Genomic DNA, 15,949 nt, shown 5'->3' with positions numbered 1-15,949 from the left:
CCCCTGGAAGCAACTTTTTGTCATGTAGTGTAAGTCAGTAATGCACAGTAGATCACATGCTTTATGTGGACGAACGGTGGCGATTCAACATGTAGAATAGTCTAAAAATGACGGACGGTGTTCTGTGGTCAAAGACGGTAGGACTGCTTCACATGGCTCTTAAGTCTTCATCTTTTCAGAGTGTCTTTCCTCTTTCAGTGCAACAGTAGCACAACAAGAAGTTGCTTGGATGTTTATTGCTCGTGTATGTGGGTGAATATGGCGTAGGTGGACTCATAAAGATATGGGACTGTGTCTATTGTACATGGCGGTGTTATTGAGCGTCCACAGACTCTCTCCCACCTCCGTATGCACAACATGCATGTTATGTATATAAGAGTGCTCACTGCCAGTGCTCTTCTCTGCTTCCACCTCTACAGTATGATCAGAAGTCTGTGTGTACGTGAGCTGTTTCTCTCCCCTCTTTCTCCCAGCCCCATATTGCTGGCTCAGGAAGCTGTTCTGGGCTCATCGATGGCCGACGCAAAACAGGCTGGCCCGGACAGGGCTCAGGGTGGGGGGAGGCGAAAGAGAGGGGTTTGAGGGGGGAGGGGGGGGGTGGGGAGGGGGGGTGAGGGGGCACTTCCTCCCATTCTTCTCTTGAGTGGAGTTCCCATGAGCAGCCATGCCAAGAGCAGTGTGGCTGGAGCAGGCCGACCCAGCACCAGTCTCGCCTCTGTGACGCCAGCCCCCACACACGGACACGCACACCGCAAGCACAGCGCTCGTCTTCTCTCCGCAGAGCAGAGAAGACCGGACAGTGCTAGGAAGACACACGGTAATGTGAGGAGCCATACTCAGCACTTTGAGGACACAGTGTCGTGGGGAGCTATACACAGCATTCTGAGGACACAGTGTTGTGAGGAGCCATACACAGCACTCTGAGGACACAGTGTTGTGAGGACCCATACACAGCACTCTGAGGACACAGTGTTGTGAGGAGCCACACACAGTACTCTGAGGACACAGTGTTGTGAGGACCCACACACAGCATTCTGAGGACACAGTGTTGTGAGGACCCATAGACAGCATTCTGAGGACACAGTGTTGTGAGGACCCATACACAGCACTCTGAGGACACAGTGTTGTGAGGAGCCATACACAGCACTCTGAGGATCTAATTGTTGACTGCGCTGACCACATACAGATCATTGTTTCTAGTACATCTCATTGTCTGTCTATTGACCATCCAGATAGGACCATACCTAGTGGTTGCTGTATGGAGGACAGCAATCAACACAAACCGTACTGACTGGACTCTAGAGGATCCTGACAAGAGAAGATCTGGGATCTGATTTGGAACACGCATTGAAGAGCACATACAGCATTGTGAGAACCCAGAGAAGAACAGAGGAACTCTAGAGGAACATCCTCAGGGAACCATCCAGGACGGTAGACAGAGAAGCATCCACAGTGGGTCTGTCCTCAGGAGGAGCTTGCAGACATGCATACCATCCATGGGCTGTGTAGGATCTGCATCACTGCTAGACTGCCTCAGGTTTGTTCCCCTAGACAATCACCTGGAGAGAGGGAGGGTGGGAGAGAGAGGTGGATGGAGTTAGAGATAGAGGTTTGCTGTACATGGGGCTGTGACAAATGGGGGAGAGTGTCAAGTGAGTGTGTGAGTGAGACGAGAGGGAGTCGACAGGGTGTGGGGTAGGAGAGTGTGCGAATGGATGTGTGGAGAACGGGGGGGGGGGAGGGAAGAAGGAAGGAGAAGGGGAGGGGAGGGGAGCGGGACGGGTGCAGAAGTAGCGTTCTGTGTGTAGCCAGCTCTTTTGGAAAGACTGCAACACTGACAAAGAGAATACATTAGGTAGCGCAGGAAATAACAAGGGAAAGCAATGATAGAAGAGCAATGACGTAGGAAACAGACAATGGTCAATTGGTTGTGAAACTGAAACTACGTGTGTATAGATTTTTAGGATAGTGAAATTGGATTAAGGCACTGGAACAATGATAGAAAGAAGAAAAGAAAAGGGAATTTATATTAAAGCCTTTAGGCGCTACTAATATAGCCAAGTGTTTGCCATTGGACAGCTCAGTCCTATAGTGTCTAACATGTAAGGGAAGCGATGAGGAGGAAACCAGTGTAAGAAACGAGAGGATGAAAAGAGAGAGTGTTTTCCCTGTTTCCTGAGACTGAAGGACCAGGTCTCTTTCACCTACATTATTCATCCATAACCAGAGAAGAGACAGATCTGATGAAGAGATACATTGAAAATAAAGAGAGAGAATCCTCCAGTCCTGCAGGCTTAACATAACACTCCAAAGTCTGGAGTCTGTTATCCTCACTTCAAAACTACTGCCATACAGTCTGAAGCTTATGGCTTATAGACATAGCACGAGCCCATCTTATCTAACAGTTTGCAATCAGTTGGGGTTAACAATCCAAATCAACTTTGGCCTAAGACACTCTGTCTTGATTGGAGTTTGCATGGCGTCACATCAGTACAGCGTGTTGACATGGACATAATGCTGGGCTGGCAGGGAGTTTGCTTTTTCTGGTGGCCCCGAGACACGTTGTCACCAAACCACAGTGACCCAGATGTGGCCCTGCACAATGGACCGGGGCTGTCCTACTGGAATTTTAGTGATGTAGTGTTCAGCACATTGTTTTTTGCTTTAGTTCTGCGTGCCTGTGTGTGTGTAGGTTTGTGCATGTGTGTGTTTGTGTGTGTGAGAGTGTGTAACTGTGCAGGTCAGTAGTGAAATCACTGAGGCACATCCGGTTGACAGACTGGAGAGGCATCAAACTGAGCAGAAGCACACAGCAGACAGACAAACAGACAAACAAACAGACAAACAGACAGACTGATAGACAGTGGGTTGGTTCCTGGCTGTGTTCTCATAGTCAGATAGTGTCTTATATGAGGTTGCTGAGGCAAAGCAACAGAGAGAAAATTCAGTCTCATGCACGCACGCACACACAAACACACAAACACTGCACATCTCACAGGACACAACAGAACACCACTCCGAGTCACCACACACACACACTCCTACACAATCAGTTACATAAATACACCCCTGTACCAACTCATTTGAGTAGCTCTAAACAGTGAGCAACGGTAGTTTCATACTCATACTGGGCTTGTAACCTTCTCATTTGAGGGGAAGGAGAAGGATTGAGGCTGTAGAGGCTCTTGAGGCAAACTGGAGATGGGAGAACAGCATCCATGAACAAATGCTGTGAATGCTGCCTGTCAGGCAATTGTTGCTGGTTCTCTGACCTTGGCCTGAAGGTCGGACGTGTGTGTTAGTGCATGTGAGAGCGAGACCAGGAATGAGGGTTCCTTTATTAACAACGTGTGTGTGTAACCACCGTGTGCCCACTGTAAGGCCCTGGGTGCCAGTCGGTGTGTATCTGGTCTCCCAGTGGTCCAGTCCCACGCTCAAAAAGGCCAGGGGGCACCTCTCATTAACACTACCCCCCCACCCCCCGATCCCCTCTTCCCATGGCCCCTCTACGCTACCTTCCCTCCCCTACTGACTGCCAACCTAGCCCCTACAGAGCCCCCCAACTCTTTCCTTCCCTTACTCTTTTTCATTTATTTGATTTACTGTCTCCCATAGACTCTCACCCAGTCTTTCTCTATTTGCTTCTGTCGTTTCTCTTTTTCCTCATCTGCTTCTTTGTCTCGTTTTCTCTTCACTTCTTCATCCGTTTTCTCTTAATTTCTCTCTTTACCCCCTCTCTTTCTGTCTCATTGTCTCTTCTGTCTGCCTTGTCTGTCTGTCTTCTCTCTCTCGCTCTCTTTCTCTGTCCTCTCTCTCTTTCTCTGTCCTCTCTCTCTCTCTCTCTCTCTCTCTCTCTCTCTCTCTCTCTCTCTCTCTTGCTCTCTCTCTCTCTCTCTCTCTTGCTCTCTCTCTCCCCTCTCTGATCTGACAGTAGTGATGTTGTCTCTGGTCTTTAGGCTATTAAACAGTTGTCTACTCACACAATATGCTGCTCTGATCCTTGTCTGTCCCTGACACCAGATATACAACTACTCTGACATGACAGGGTGACAAGTCCTCCACTAACCAGATTATCTATCAGGATGATCATCTATCAAACATTTTAAAAGACTATCAAGATTATCGTGTATTTTTATAGGTGGAAAGTCGGTCAATAATTGCCGTAATGTGTTCATCAACTTGCTTGTGTCTTGTCAAAAACAAGCGTAAAAAACAAACATGTTTGTGTGTGCCCCGCCACAGCCTGTCAGTCAGCAGGATGAAGAGGTCAACCTGGCTGTCACCAGTGCGGTGACATGGCATTGGGGTGACATACAGGATGTCACCAGTGATTATGGACTGTGACTCTGTATCTCACTAGATTACAGACGGTCAATCCTGAAGGGCAATCCGTCAAGGAATTCTAGGAACGGTCCCTAAGACCATTATACCAGCCTCTTTTGGCTACTGAGGGTTGAACTGTAGTTATCAAAGCTAAACAAGTTAATACGCTTATGCATCTTGATGCCAGTCTTTTAGACATGCTCTTTGGGTAGAAGTTGCTCATAGGCACAGATCTAGGATCAGTCTACCCTCTTACCATCCTGATCTGAACCAAAAGGGGGAGATGTAAAAACTGCTAAGAGTTTTAAAGCAACATTGTACTCAATCTGTTTTATGTTCAGCTGAAGAGCTACAATATAATGTGTGTGTAGAGATTTCAGATGCCCCATTGTCAGCAGATGAGATGAAAACAATGTATTGGAGTGGAGCACTGTTGATTTTGGACCACACACACAGTCATTATTCCTGGAGTTCTGACAGAAAGGCATCGTACGTGTGTGTGTGTGTGCCTGCCCTCTTACTCTGTGCGGATGCTGCCAACAGTTGGCGTCAGATCAACACCAATGCGCCGGCCACCTTGTATGAGGGCCACAGTGCTAATCTGTGTGGCTGGCATCCACACGCGTTCCATCCTGACACACTCAGCTCCTGGCCAGAGAACATCTCTCTGATCTGTAGGCATATGCTCACATGTTGTTCATCACTGCTCCTGCTTGCTGTAGATGTCTTTTCAAATATAGTATTTGCATTTCACTCCGTGGACATACATAGACATGGATGAATAATGCTTCATGGTGATGTTATGTCTGTTTGTGTGTTCTATAGGTGACCATCCTTCGGGGAAAAGACGGCTATGGCTTCACCATCTGCTCTGACTCCCCAGTGAGGGTTCAGGCTGTCGATTCAGGCAAGGCTCCCCACTCCCTGCCTGTGTGTGTGTGTGTGTGTGTGTGTGTGTGTGTGTGTGTGTGTGTGTGTGTGTGTGTGTGTGTGTGTGTTGGTCTAGATGTATGGGTGCAGGTGTATATTTGACCCTCTCTTGTCCCCCTCTTCCCTTCTTTTTGAGGTGGTCAAATCAGGTTTGCATGTAGGTATTAGTAGGTAGAAGCTCATGCGTGTAACTGTGTGTGTATATGTGTGTGTTTGTGTGTGCATGTTTGACCCTCTTCTGCCCTCTCTCCTGTCCCAAGGTGGTCCGGCGGATCAGGCAGGTCTGCAGCAGCTGGACACTGTGCTGCAGCTCAACGGTCAGCCTGTAGAACAGTGGAAATGTGTGGAGGTCGCCCACGCCATCAGGTACAGCAGGCAGGGAGACACAGAGGAAGTAGTGGACCAACTTTGACAGGGATAGCTATCTTCAACACTTAAAGAACACCTCATGCTACATTCTGAAGTTTGATGGGTTGTGCAATCTATGCCCAGCAAACACTATACAGGCACTGTGGCTCGTAGTCTCTATGCGTGCTTCCATTGGCTAAGCTTACCTTTACACTCTTCCTGACCAGTTGTCACATTCCCTCTCTGCCTCCCTCTATAGAAACAGCTCCAATGAGATCAAGGTGGTGGTATGGCGCACTGGGCCGGCCGCCAAGCCCAGTTTTGAGGGCCTCATCCACCGGCCTTCCTACAAGCCCTCCTCCTCCTCCAACTATGATGCCCCCTCGCCCCCAACAGGCGGCGGGACAGGTCCAAGGACCGGCTCGACCGGGACATGTCCCCCCCGGCCGTGCCCCCCCTCCCTGCCCACCACAGGACCAGTCGCCGGGTGCTGGTCAACGGCTCGGAGGGGGCTGGCGGGGGAGGGTTAGGATGGGTAGGGGTAGGGGGGGCGTGGGGGGAGAGGGGGCGCGTAGGAAGGGGGGCAGAGGAGGTGGATGGTAAAGTCAGGAGCCAGACCCATAGCCAGAGCCACACAGCCACGCTGAAGGGGACGAGAGTGAAGGCGTCCAACGGGGATAACTACATCATCCTGGCCCCCATCAACCCAGGAAGCCAGGTACTGGTGGGGGAGCAGAGGCTCATGGTCCATCCCAGGCTCCTGCCCTACCCCCTTGATGGCACTATCCAGACCCTGACATACACTGATGTTCTCTATACAATGCTGTGAAAAAGTATTTTCTCCCTTTCTGATATTTTTGATACTGAATGTTGTCAGATCTTCAACCGAAACCTAATATTAGATAAAGGGAACCTGAGTGAACAAATAACAAAAAAGTATATACTTATTTTATTTATTTAATTAACAAAGTTATGCAACACCCAATTCCCATGTGTGAAAAAGTAATTTCCCCCTTGCACTCAATAGCTGGTTATGACACCTTTAGCTGCAATGACTGCAACCAAATGCTTACTGTAGTTGTCGATTAGTCTTCTCACGTTGACGTGTAGGAATTCTGGCCAACTCTTGCATGCAGAACTGCTTTAACTCAGCGACATTTGCGGGTTTTCAAGCATGAACTGCTCGTTTCAAGTCCTGCCACAACATCTCAATTTGGATCAGGTCTGGATTTTGACTAGGCCATTCCAATGTTCATGTAGACTTGCTTGAGCGTTTTGGATCATTGTCTTGCTGCATGACTCAGCTGCGCTTCAGCTTCATCTTACAGACGGATGGCCTGACATTCTCCTGTGGAATTCTCTGATACAGAGCAGAATTCATTCTTCCTTCTATTAAGGATCTCGCCAGGCATAAAAGTGGGCTCAAGTTTGCCAAAAAACACTTGGAAGCACCTGGAGGATCATCAAGACTCTTGGAAGAATGTTCCACGGACAGATGATTCAAAAGTAGAACTTTTTTGACGACATGGGTCCCATTATGCCTGGCGAAAACCAAACACAGCATTCTACAGTAAGAACATCATACCAACAGTCAAGTATAATGATGGTAGTGTGATGGTTTGGGGCTGCTTTGCGACCTCAGGGCCTGGATGACTTGCCTTAATAGAAGAAACCATGAGTTCTGGTCTATAACAGATAGTTATACAGGAGAATGTCATACCATCCATCTGTAAGCTGAAGCTTAAGCACAGCTGGGTCATGCTGCAAGACAATGATCCAAAACATGAAAATGTCTAAAAAGCAAAAAATGTGAAGTTTATGAATGGCCTAGTTAAAGTCCAGACCTAATCCCAATTGAGATGTTGCAGAAGGACTTGAAACGAACAGTTCATGCTTGAAAACCCACAAATGTCGCGGAGTTACAGCAAGAAAGAGAAGGTCAAAATTCTTCCACAGCGATGTGAGAGACTGATTAACAACTACAGGAAGCGTTTGGTTGGAGTCGTTGCAGCTAAAGGTGGCACAACCAGTTATTGAGTGTAAGGGGGCAATGACTTTTTCACAGTGGGGCATTGGGTGTTGCATAACTTTGTTTCTGAAATAAATGAAATAAGTATTTAATTGTTGTGTTATTTGTTTACCCAGGCTCCCTTTATCTAATATTAGGTCTTGTTTAAAGATCTGAGAACATTCAGCATCAAAAATATGCAAAAATATGCAAAAATGAGAAAGGGGGCAAGTACTTTTCGCGGTACTGTATGTGCCATTCAAACCCGGGACAGATTCATGCCAATTCTACTTGATATACATTACATTACATGCCATCTAAATCAGAGATATACTTTACCATTCTAACCTGAGAAATATCTGTGCAATTCAAACGGACATAATGTGCATTGTGCAAATTAAAGTTGTATACAGTGCATTCGGAAAGTATTCAGACCCCTTGACATTCTCCACATTTTGTTACGTTACAGCCCTATTCGAAAATGTATCAAATCGTTGTTTCCTCGTCAATCTACACACAATACCCCATAATGACAAAGAAAAACAGGTTTTTAAAATGTTTGCAAATGTATCAATATAAAAAAAAAAAATGGAAATATGATATTCACATAAGTAATCAGACCCTTCACTCAGTACTTTGTTGAAGCACCTTTGGCAGCGATTACAGCCTCTAGTCTTCTTGGGTATGACGCTCCAAGATAGTTTTGATGTCTTGCTCTACAATGTAGAAAATAGTAAAAATAAAGAACAACCCTGGAAATAGTAGGTGTGTCCAAACGTTTGATTGGTACTGTATGCGTATATACTGTATATATGTATATATATGTATATATAGTACATAGTTAAATAGGTAATTTAATGTGTGGTAATATACAACCAAGAGTTGAGATTTGCTGCACCAGTAAGTAGTATTCAAGTGACTATATGGAAAAAGCCATGGTGGCCTCAAGAGGTGTTCTATCAAATGATGCACACTGTAACATGCTGTGTATCGGGAAATAGCTCTTTATGATAAAGACATACTAAAGTGCACCGAATGGAGAAAGAAACACACTGTATTGTGAACTTGATTCCTTCACATCCCCAACAATTTGACACTAATCTGCCAGCCTGGAAGAATGGACCAGTTATGCTGAAGCAATGAATGCAGAAAACCCAGAACTTCTAGTCTTTCCCTATTTCTCCATTATCTCTCTCACTGAGGTTGCACGGCCAATCAAAGGCAGTAATGCTGATTGTGTGGCTGTGGGCTTCCGTGACATAGTAGCTGGTTTTTAAAAGGCCTTTAGGGGATGTGAAGGAGGCTGTATACCCTGCTCTCCACAGACCCAGTAACCTAGAGACAGTGTGTGTGTGTGTGTGTGTGTGTGTGTGTGTGTGTGTGTGCCTGGCAGCATAGCAGCCCTTACAGTCTGCCTTATAGGAGAGGCTCACCCCTGCAGACATGATATGACATGGGGCACAGAGAGCATGATGGGAACGCCTGCTGTGTGTTAATGCCAAGAGGAATGGAAGGGGTTAGGGAGTTAGGAGGGTAAGGGAATGGACTGCTGTCAAGGCAGGAGGATTGGATAGAGGGGGGATAGGATGCAGAGGAGGGAAAAGAGAGAGGCATAAAGGAGGGAGTTGATGGATGAAATAAGGGACAGGGAACAGAGTAGATATGGGTACATCAAGAGGTTGATGAATGGATGACGGGTACAGCAGAAGAGGGAAAAGGATGGTAGACGAAAGAAAGAATGCTGCGAGAGTGGATGGAAAAGTGGTTGTAAGTAAGTGGCTAAAGAATGTCAGTCTAAATCCAAACCTTGATGCTTGGGGTTACAGAGCATCTTTCCTGCCCAGCTTGGTCGCACCCCCCTCTGGAAGTCATAGGTCAGAGCAGGGACACAATGTGATGTCACACAGGGCTGACGCACAGGCCACTATTACACAACCCCTGCATAGACCTGGGTTCAGGCCACTACTACTCATAGGGATCTGGTTAAAAGTAGTTGTCCGTGGCCCTTTTTCATGCCTAACATGCCTGGTCTGCATTGTCATTGCTTCAATTTCACCTCATGTCAGGCATTATTTTATGGTGGAATGGACACATTACATGTGACAATTTCCTGTAACAATGTATTGCATAATGGTATTGGTCAACTGTTATAACAGAACCATTGACTATTATGTTTTTGTCTCTAATTCAGGTATTGAGGCCTATCTACCAGGACAAGCATGGTACCTTGGGTAAGCCATTTACTACTGACTAGGATTTTAGAGAACAAGGGCGGTTTGGCAGGGCAATTCTGTCAACACTCATTCTACTTCTATGTTCCCAGGCTAACTCCCAAACTGTGTGGGGTGTGTGTGTTTGTTTGGGGTGTGTGTGTTATGTCTCTCAGCAGGGAGGATGTACCCGCAGCAGGCTAGCGTGCCCCAGACTCAAGGGGGTGGCGGTGCTCCACCTGGGGGTGTAGGTCTAGCAGGCCGGACCACCTTCCTACGACGCTCCACTAACGCCAAGACATCTAAACCATCTGATGCTAACCTCTTTGGCCAACCCCCACCCAGCTACCAGCAGGCCCAGAGCTCCTCCAACTTTGCTAACTACCAGAACTGTACTATAGTACGCTCCCATGTACCACACGGCAACCCGCACGGCAACTACGGCTACGTCAAAGCAGCACCCAAGATCCTCATCTTCCCCATCTTTGTTCAGGTGTGTGTGTGAATCGCTATATTTCCACTATCATCTTTCCACCACTCTGTTAGTGACGTTAGGTTTTTTTCCCCTTTTATTTTAATAACTTTTGGCCTATATGGCTGGTAATGCTAAAAACACAATACGGTAAGAACACACACCAATGCCCCCTACAGCCCATCGAGTCAGTTAACGCCCTGTCATTTTCAGTGCTGAGTGGATAGATGATGTATTCACAGAGAACAGTGATTGGCTTACAGTGGAGGTTGATCTACGATGACCCCTGACTACACCAATCAATACTGAAAAAGATCCATAGATGAGCCCTCATGCAGAAAACACTGTACTACTCCCTGTCCGATCCCCTAGAGCCGTGGTACACAAACCTCTCCTCGGGACCCCAGCCGTATCTGATCTCCTAGAGCAGTGGTACTCAAACCTCTGCTCGGGACCCCAGCCGTATCTGATCCCCTAGAGCAGTGGTACTCAAACCTCTACTCAGGACCCCAGCCGTATCTGATCCCCTAGAGCAGTGGTACTCAAACCTCTCCTCGGGGACCCCAGCTGTATCTGATCCCCTAGAGCAGTGGTACTCAAACCTCTGCTCGGGACCCCAGCCGTATCTGATCCCCTAGAGCAGTGGTACTCAAACCTCTCCTCAGGACCCCAGCCGTATCTGATCCCCTAGAGCAGTGGTACTCAAACCTCTCCTCGGGGACCCCAGCCGTATCTAATCCCCTAGAGCAGTGGTACTCAAACCTCTCCTCGGGGACCCCAGCCGTATCTAATCCCCTAGAGCAGTGGTACTCAAACCTCTCCTCAGGGAGCTAGTTCAAGGCTTAAACTGTGAAAGTTGTGGAAGGTCTGGGGGTCCCCGAGGATAGATTTGCCCTAGAGAATACAGATGTTTCAATATTGATGGTGATGCCACTGGGATCCACATTTTGGGGGATTTTCTTTTGAGACACAAAACAGACTAAACCACACCAAGTTTCTCACCTCAGCAGTGTTTCCCTGTATTCACCGCCGCTGCTAAGTCATTGCCGCCAACGATTTAAATATATATAGATTTCATTTTATTGTTTCAACTTCTGCCCGAGACACAGCTATTTTGTAATCCTGGAAGTGTAGCCAACCCTATTCATAGATGGGATATAATAATTGTTAGCTTACATACAGTAACGTTACGCTAGCTTTGGGTTAATATAAAACCAGCTGCTGATGTCATTGAGATCAAGAGATAAAATGTAGCTGTCATCGAGTTTCTAAGGAAGAGAACATCATTTAATTGCCATGCATTTTGGAGTAGAATATCCTTTAAAAAAAGTCACCAGACTCACAGTCTTTAAAAAAATAAATGATCGAAAATGTTTAATATTATATCTAAAATATATGAGGAAATTGTATTCCTTCTATGATATCACCAAGTATTACTTACTACACGTCAGTATTACCTATTGAAAGAAACCTAGGGGAAACATTGCTCTGTGGTACAGTATGTGTGTACATATGACTCTTGTCATAAACACACTGGAATGAACCACATTTCCTCAACATGCTTACATCCAAGCACTCATGCCCATTTTCAGCCTGCGATTGTACTGGACAGTTGAACTACCAACTACCCAGGACCCTTCAATGGTCTGTAATAGTACTTCCTGTTGACTAACTGAGTCACCCAGCTGCACCCTTCTGAGACACAGTGAAACGGCCCTGTGGGCTCTCTAGCCCTGGTCCACAAGAGGATGTGGCTACCAACCCGCGGCACTAGCACTTTTAGCCTAGCGCCTTCTCACAGAGAGAGACCCTTATAGAGCGGCTCACAGACTCCTGCAGTCACAGCTCACACGGCGAGGATCTCTGTAGAGACTGGAGCGACTGTAGCTACACGAGAGCCGCCAGCTGCAGAGTCTGTATTGTTCCCTTTGGTGTGGGGCAGAGAGCATGGAGCTTGGAGCCAAAATGGAGATGGTACTGTAGCCACATGCTCCCTCGTGTACTTATAACATCCCTCCCAAATATTTCTGTACTCGAAACATGTGTATCTATCTATACCTCTATCTCTATTGAGTGATATTTAGGAGTGTTGCGAATAATATTGGGCTGTAATAGCAGTGTATGGACTTCAGTATTAATTACTCTGGCTGTAATATTGTGTACTGGCATTAGTGAATGTGGTGTATTTGAAGTAATATTTAGAAGCAGTATTTTGCCCTGGATAATGTCATCTTCATTTCATTCCTAGGATGTTGCCTAATCTTAATCTAACCTTAATCCAATGTTAATCTAACCCTTCAATCTACCCTCTCACCCAATCGTGTGTAGCCTCTGGACCTGTGTAACCCCACACGGACTCTGGTGGTCTCTGAGGAGATGATCCTCCACGAGAGCAAGCACCTCTCCATTAAGGTAAATGGCTACTAAGAAGGTGTGTGTGTGTGTGTGTGTGTGTAGATCAGGATCAGTAAAATGGGAGATGGCAGATGTAAATGTTGTAAAAGTTAGAGTATTTAAGATAGTAACAAGTTGCGAGAATACGACACAACTATTTGTACTGTGGTTCATATTCTACAACCGTGAGAGTGTTTCGGTTTGAATAACTGTCAAAGAGTTTGTGCAATGCATTATGGAGATTTCCCCCAGCCCTTGTCAATGTTCTAAAATACCTTCCCAGTGACAGGAAAAGGGCAGAGACCCAGATACAAGGTGTAGACTGAGACCTTATTTATGTCTCCTCTGTCTGTGGTTTTGCTACTAGCAGAGAACAGAGGCGAAGAGGAGGAGACAGCATTTAGAAAACCTGTGGGTGGTTGCTGCACTGCGTTGGTCTTCTACACTATTGTCTTCTCTTCTCTTAGCATTTCCTCTCCTCTCCTCCCTTCTGCTCTCCTCTCCTCCCCTAGAGAGGTGGAAAGAGACACATTGGGGGAAGATGTCTGCTCAAACAGTTAATTGCACAGCAGGTGAAAAAACATACACAGACCATTTTTGCAGTTTTTAAAGGCAATTTCCTGCTATTCTAATGCTGTGTTCTTATGCTCAAACAATATAACAAAATCAATGCAACATTTAAAGAAATGTTCCATACGCACAAAAAGCTTATTTAGCAAAAATCCCTTTTATTTGAGCCTTTCTCCTTTGTCAAGATAATCAATCCACCTGACAGTTGTAGCATATCAAGAAGCTGATTAAACAGCATGATCCTTACACAGGTGCACCTTGTTCTGCCACAGATGTCTCATGTTTTGAGGGAGTGTGCAGTTGGCATGCTGACTGCATGAATGTCCACTAGAGCTGTTACCAGAGAATGTAATGTATCATAAACCACCTCCAATGTAAATGTAGAGATTTTTGGCAGTACGTCCAACCGGCCTCACAACCGCAGACCACCTGTGACCACGCCAGCCCAGGACCTCCTCATCTAGCTTCTTCACCTATGGGATCGTCTGAGACCAGCCACCTGGACAGTTGATGGGACGGTGGGTTTGCACAACTGAAGAATTTTTGCACAAACAGTCAGAATCCGTCTCAGGGAAGCTCATCCGAGTGCTCACCAGGGTCATCCTCACCAGGGTCATCCTCACCAGGGTCTTGACCTGACTGCAGTTTGGCATCGTAACAAACTTCAGCGAATGCTCACCTTCAATGTGATGGCCACTGGCACACTGGAGAAGTGTGATCTTCACGGATAAATCCCGGTTTCAACTATACTAGGAAGATGTATGGCGTCATGTTGGCGATCGGTTTGCTGATGTCAACATTGTGATGAGAGTGCTGCATGATGGCGGTGGGGTTATGGTATGGGAAGGTAGAAGCTATGGACAACGAACACAATTGCATTTTATCGACGGAAAATGGAATGCACAGAGATATCGTGATGAGATCCTGAGGCCCATGGTCATGCCATTCAACCACAGCCATCACCTCATGTTTCAGCATGATAATGTACAGCCCCATGTGGCAAGGAGCTGTACACAATTCCTGGAAGCTGAAAATGTCCCAATTCTTCCATGCCTGCATCCTCACCAGACATGTCACCCATTGAGCATGTTTGAAATGCTCTATATTGACGTGTACGACAGCGTGGTCCAGTTTTCACCAATTTACAGCACCTCGCACAGTCATCGAAGTGGAGTGGGACAACATTCCACAGGCCACAATCAACAGCCAGATCAACTCTATGCAAAGGAGATGTGTTGGCTGCATGAGGCAAATGGTGGTCACCCCAGATACGGGCTGAGTTTCTGATCCATGCCCCTATTTTTTTTAAGGTATCTGTGACCAACAGATGCATATCTGTATTCCCAGTCATGTGGAATCCATAGATTTGGGCCTATTGCATATATTTCAATTAACTGATTTTCTTATGAACTGTAACTCAGTGAAATCTTCAACATTGTCCCATGTTGCATTTGTATTTTTGTTCAGTGTATATACATACAGTACCAGTCAAAAGTTTGGACACATCTACTCATTCAAAGGTTTTTATTTATTTATTGAAGACAGCTTTGCACACTCTTGGCATTCTCTCAACCAGCTTCATGAGGTAGTCACCTGGAATGCATTTCAATTAACAGATTTGCCTTGATAAAAGTTAATTTCACTTGTGTTGTGACAAGGTAGGAGTGATATACAGAAGATAGCCCTATTTGGTAAAAGACCAAGTCTGTATTATGTCAAGAATAGCTCAAATAAGCAAAGAGAAATGACAGTCCATCATTACTTTTAGACATTTTGAAAGTTTCTTCAAGTGCAGTTGCAAAAACCATCAAACGCTATGGTGACACTGGCTCTCATGAGGACCACCATAGGAAAGGAAGACCCAGAATAACCTCTGCTGCAGAGGATAAGTTCATTAGAGTTAGCAGCCTCAGAAATCGGCAATTAACTGCACCTCAGATAGCAGCCCAAATAAATGCTTCATGGAGTTCAAGTAACAGACTCATCTCAAATCAAATTCGTCAAATCAAATTTTATTAGTCACGAATACTACAGGTGTAGACCTTACAGTGAAATGCTTACAGTAGACCTTACAGTGAAATGCTTACTTACGAGCCCCTAACCAACAATGCAGTTTCAAAAAATGCAGATAAGAATAAGAGATAAAAGTAAAGTAAAGAGAGAGCAACAGTGAAATAAGAACAGCGAGACTATATACAGGGGGGTACCGATACACAGTCAATGTGCACTGGTTATTTGAGGTAGTATGTACATGTGGGTAGTGTTATTAAAATGACTATGCATAGATGACAACAGAGTAGCAGTGATGTAAAGAGGGGGTGGGGGGTGGGGGCACTGCAAATAGTCTGGGTAGCTGTTTTTGATTAGCTGTTCAGGAACCTTATGGCTTGGGGGTAGAAGCTGTATAGAAGTCTCTTGGACCTAGACTTGGTGCTAAGGCACCGCTTGCCATGCGGTAGCAGAGAGAACAGTCTATGACTAGGGTGGCTGGAGTCATTGACAAATTTTAGGGCCTTCCTCTGACACCGCCTGGTATAGAGGTCCTGTATGGCAGGAAGCTTGGCCCTAGTGATGTACTGGGCCATTCGCACTACCCTCTGTAGTGCATTGCGGTCGGAGGCCGAGCAGTTGCCATACCAGGCAGTGATGCAACCAGTCAGGATGCTCTCAATGGTGCAGCTACAGAACCTTTTG

The 15,949-nt window shown here is 46.1% G+C and overlaps 1 protein-coding gene across 1 annotated transcript in view; it reads left to right on the top strand.

Moving 5' to 3' along the window:
* Nucleotides 1-15,949, top strand: part of LOC135544454 (regulator of G-protein signaling 3-like) — a 208,560-nt gene that overhangs the window by 38,022 nt on the left and 154,589 nt on the right. The window contains 7 exon segments of the mRNA XM_064972068.1: nucleotides 5,149-5,230; nucleotides 5,514-5,619; nucleotides 5,861-5,991; nucleotides 5,994-6,319; nucleotides 9,801-9,840; nucleotides 9,996-10,312; nucleotides 12,620-12,703. Of these exon segments, the coding sequence (XP_064828140.1) occupies nucleotides 5,149-5,230; nucleotides 5,514-5,619; nucleotides 5,861-5,991; nucleotides 5,994-6,319; nucleotides 9,801-9,840; nucleotides 9,996-10,312; nucleotides 12,620-12,703 (1,086 nt within the window).

Source organism: Oncorhynchus masou, chromosome 8 (assembly GCF_036934945.1).
Source record: "Oncorhynchus masou masou isolate Uvic2021 chromosome 8, UVic_Omas_1.1, whole genome shotgun sequence".
Taxonomy (NCBI): Eukaryota; Metazoa; Chordata; class Actinopteri; order Salmoniformes; family Salmonidae; genus Oncorhynchus; species Oncorhynchus masou.
This window is presented reverse-complemented; position numbering and strand designations above follow the sequence as displayed.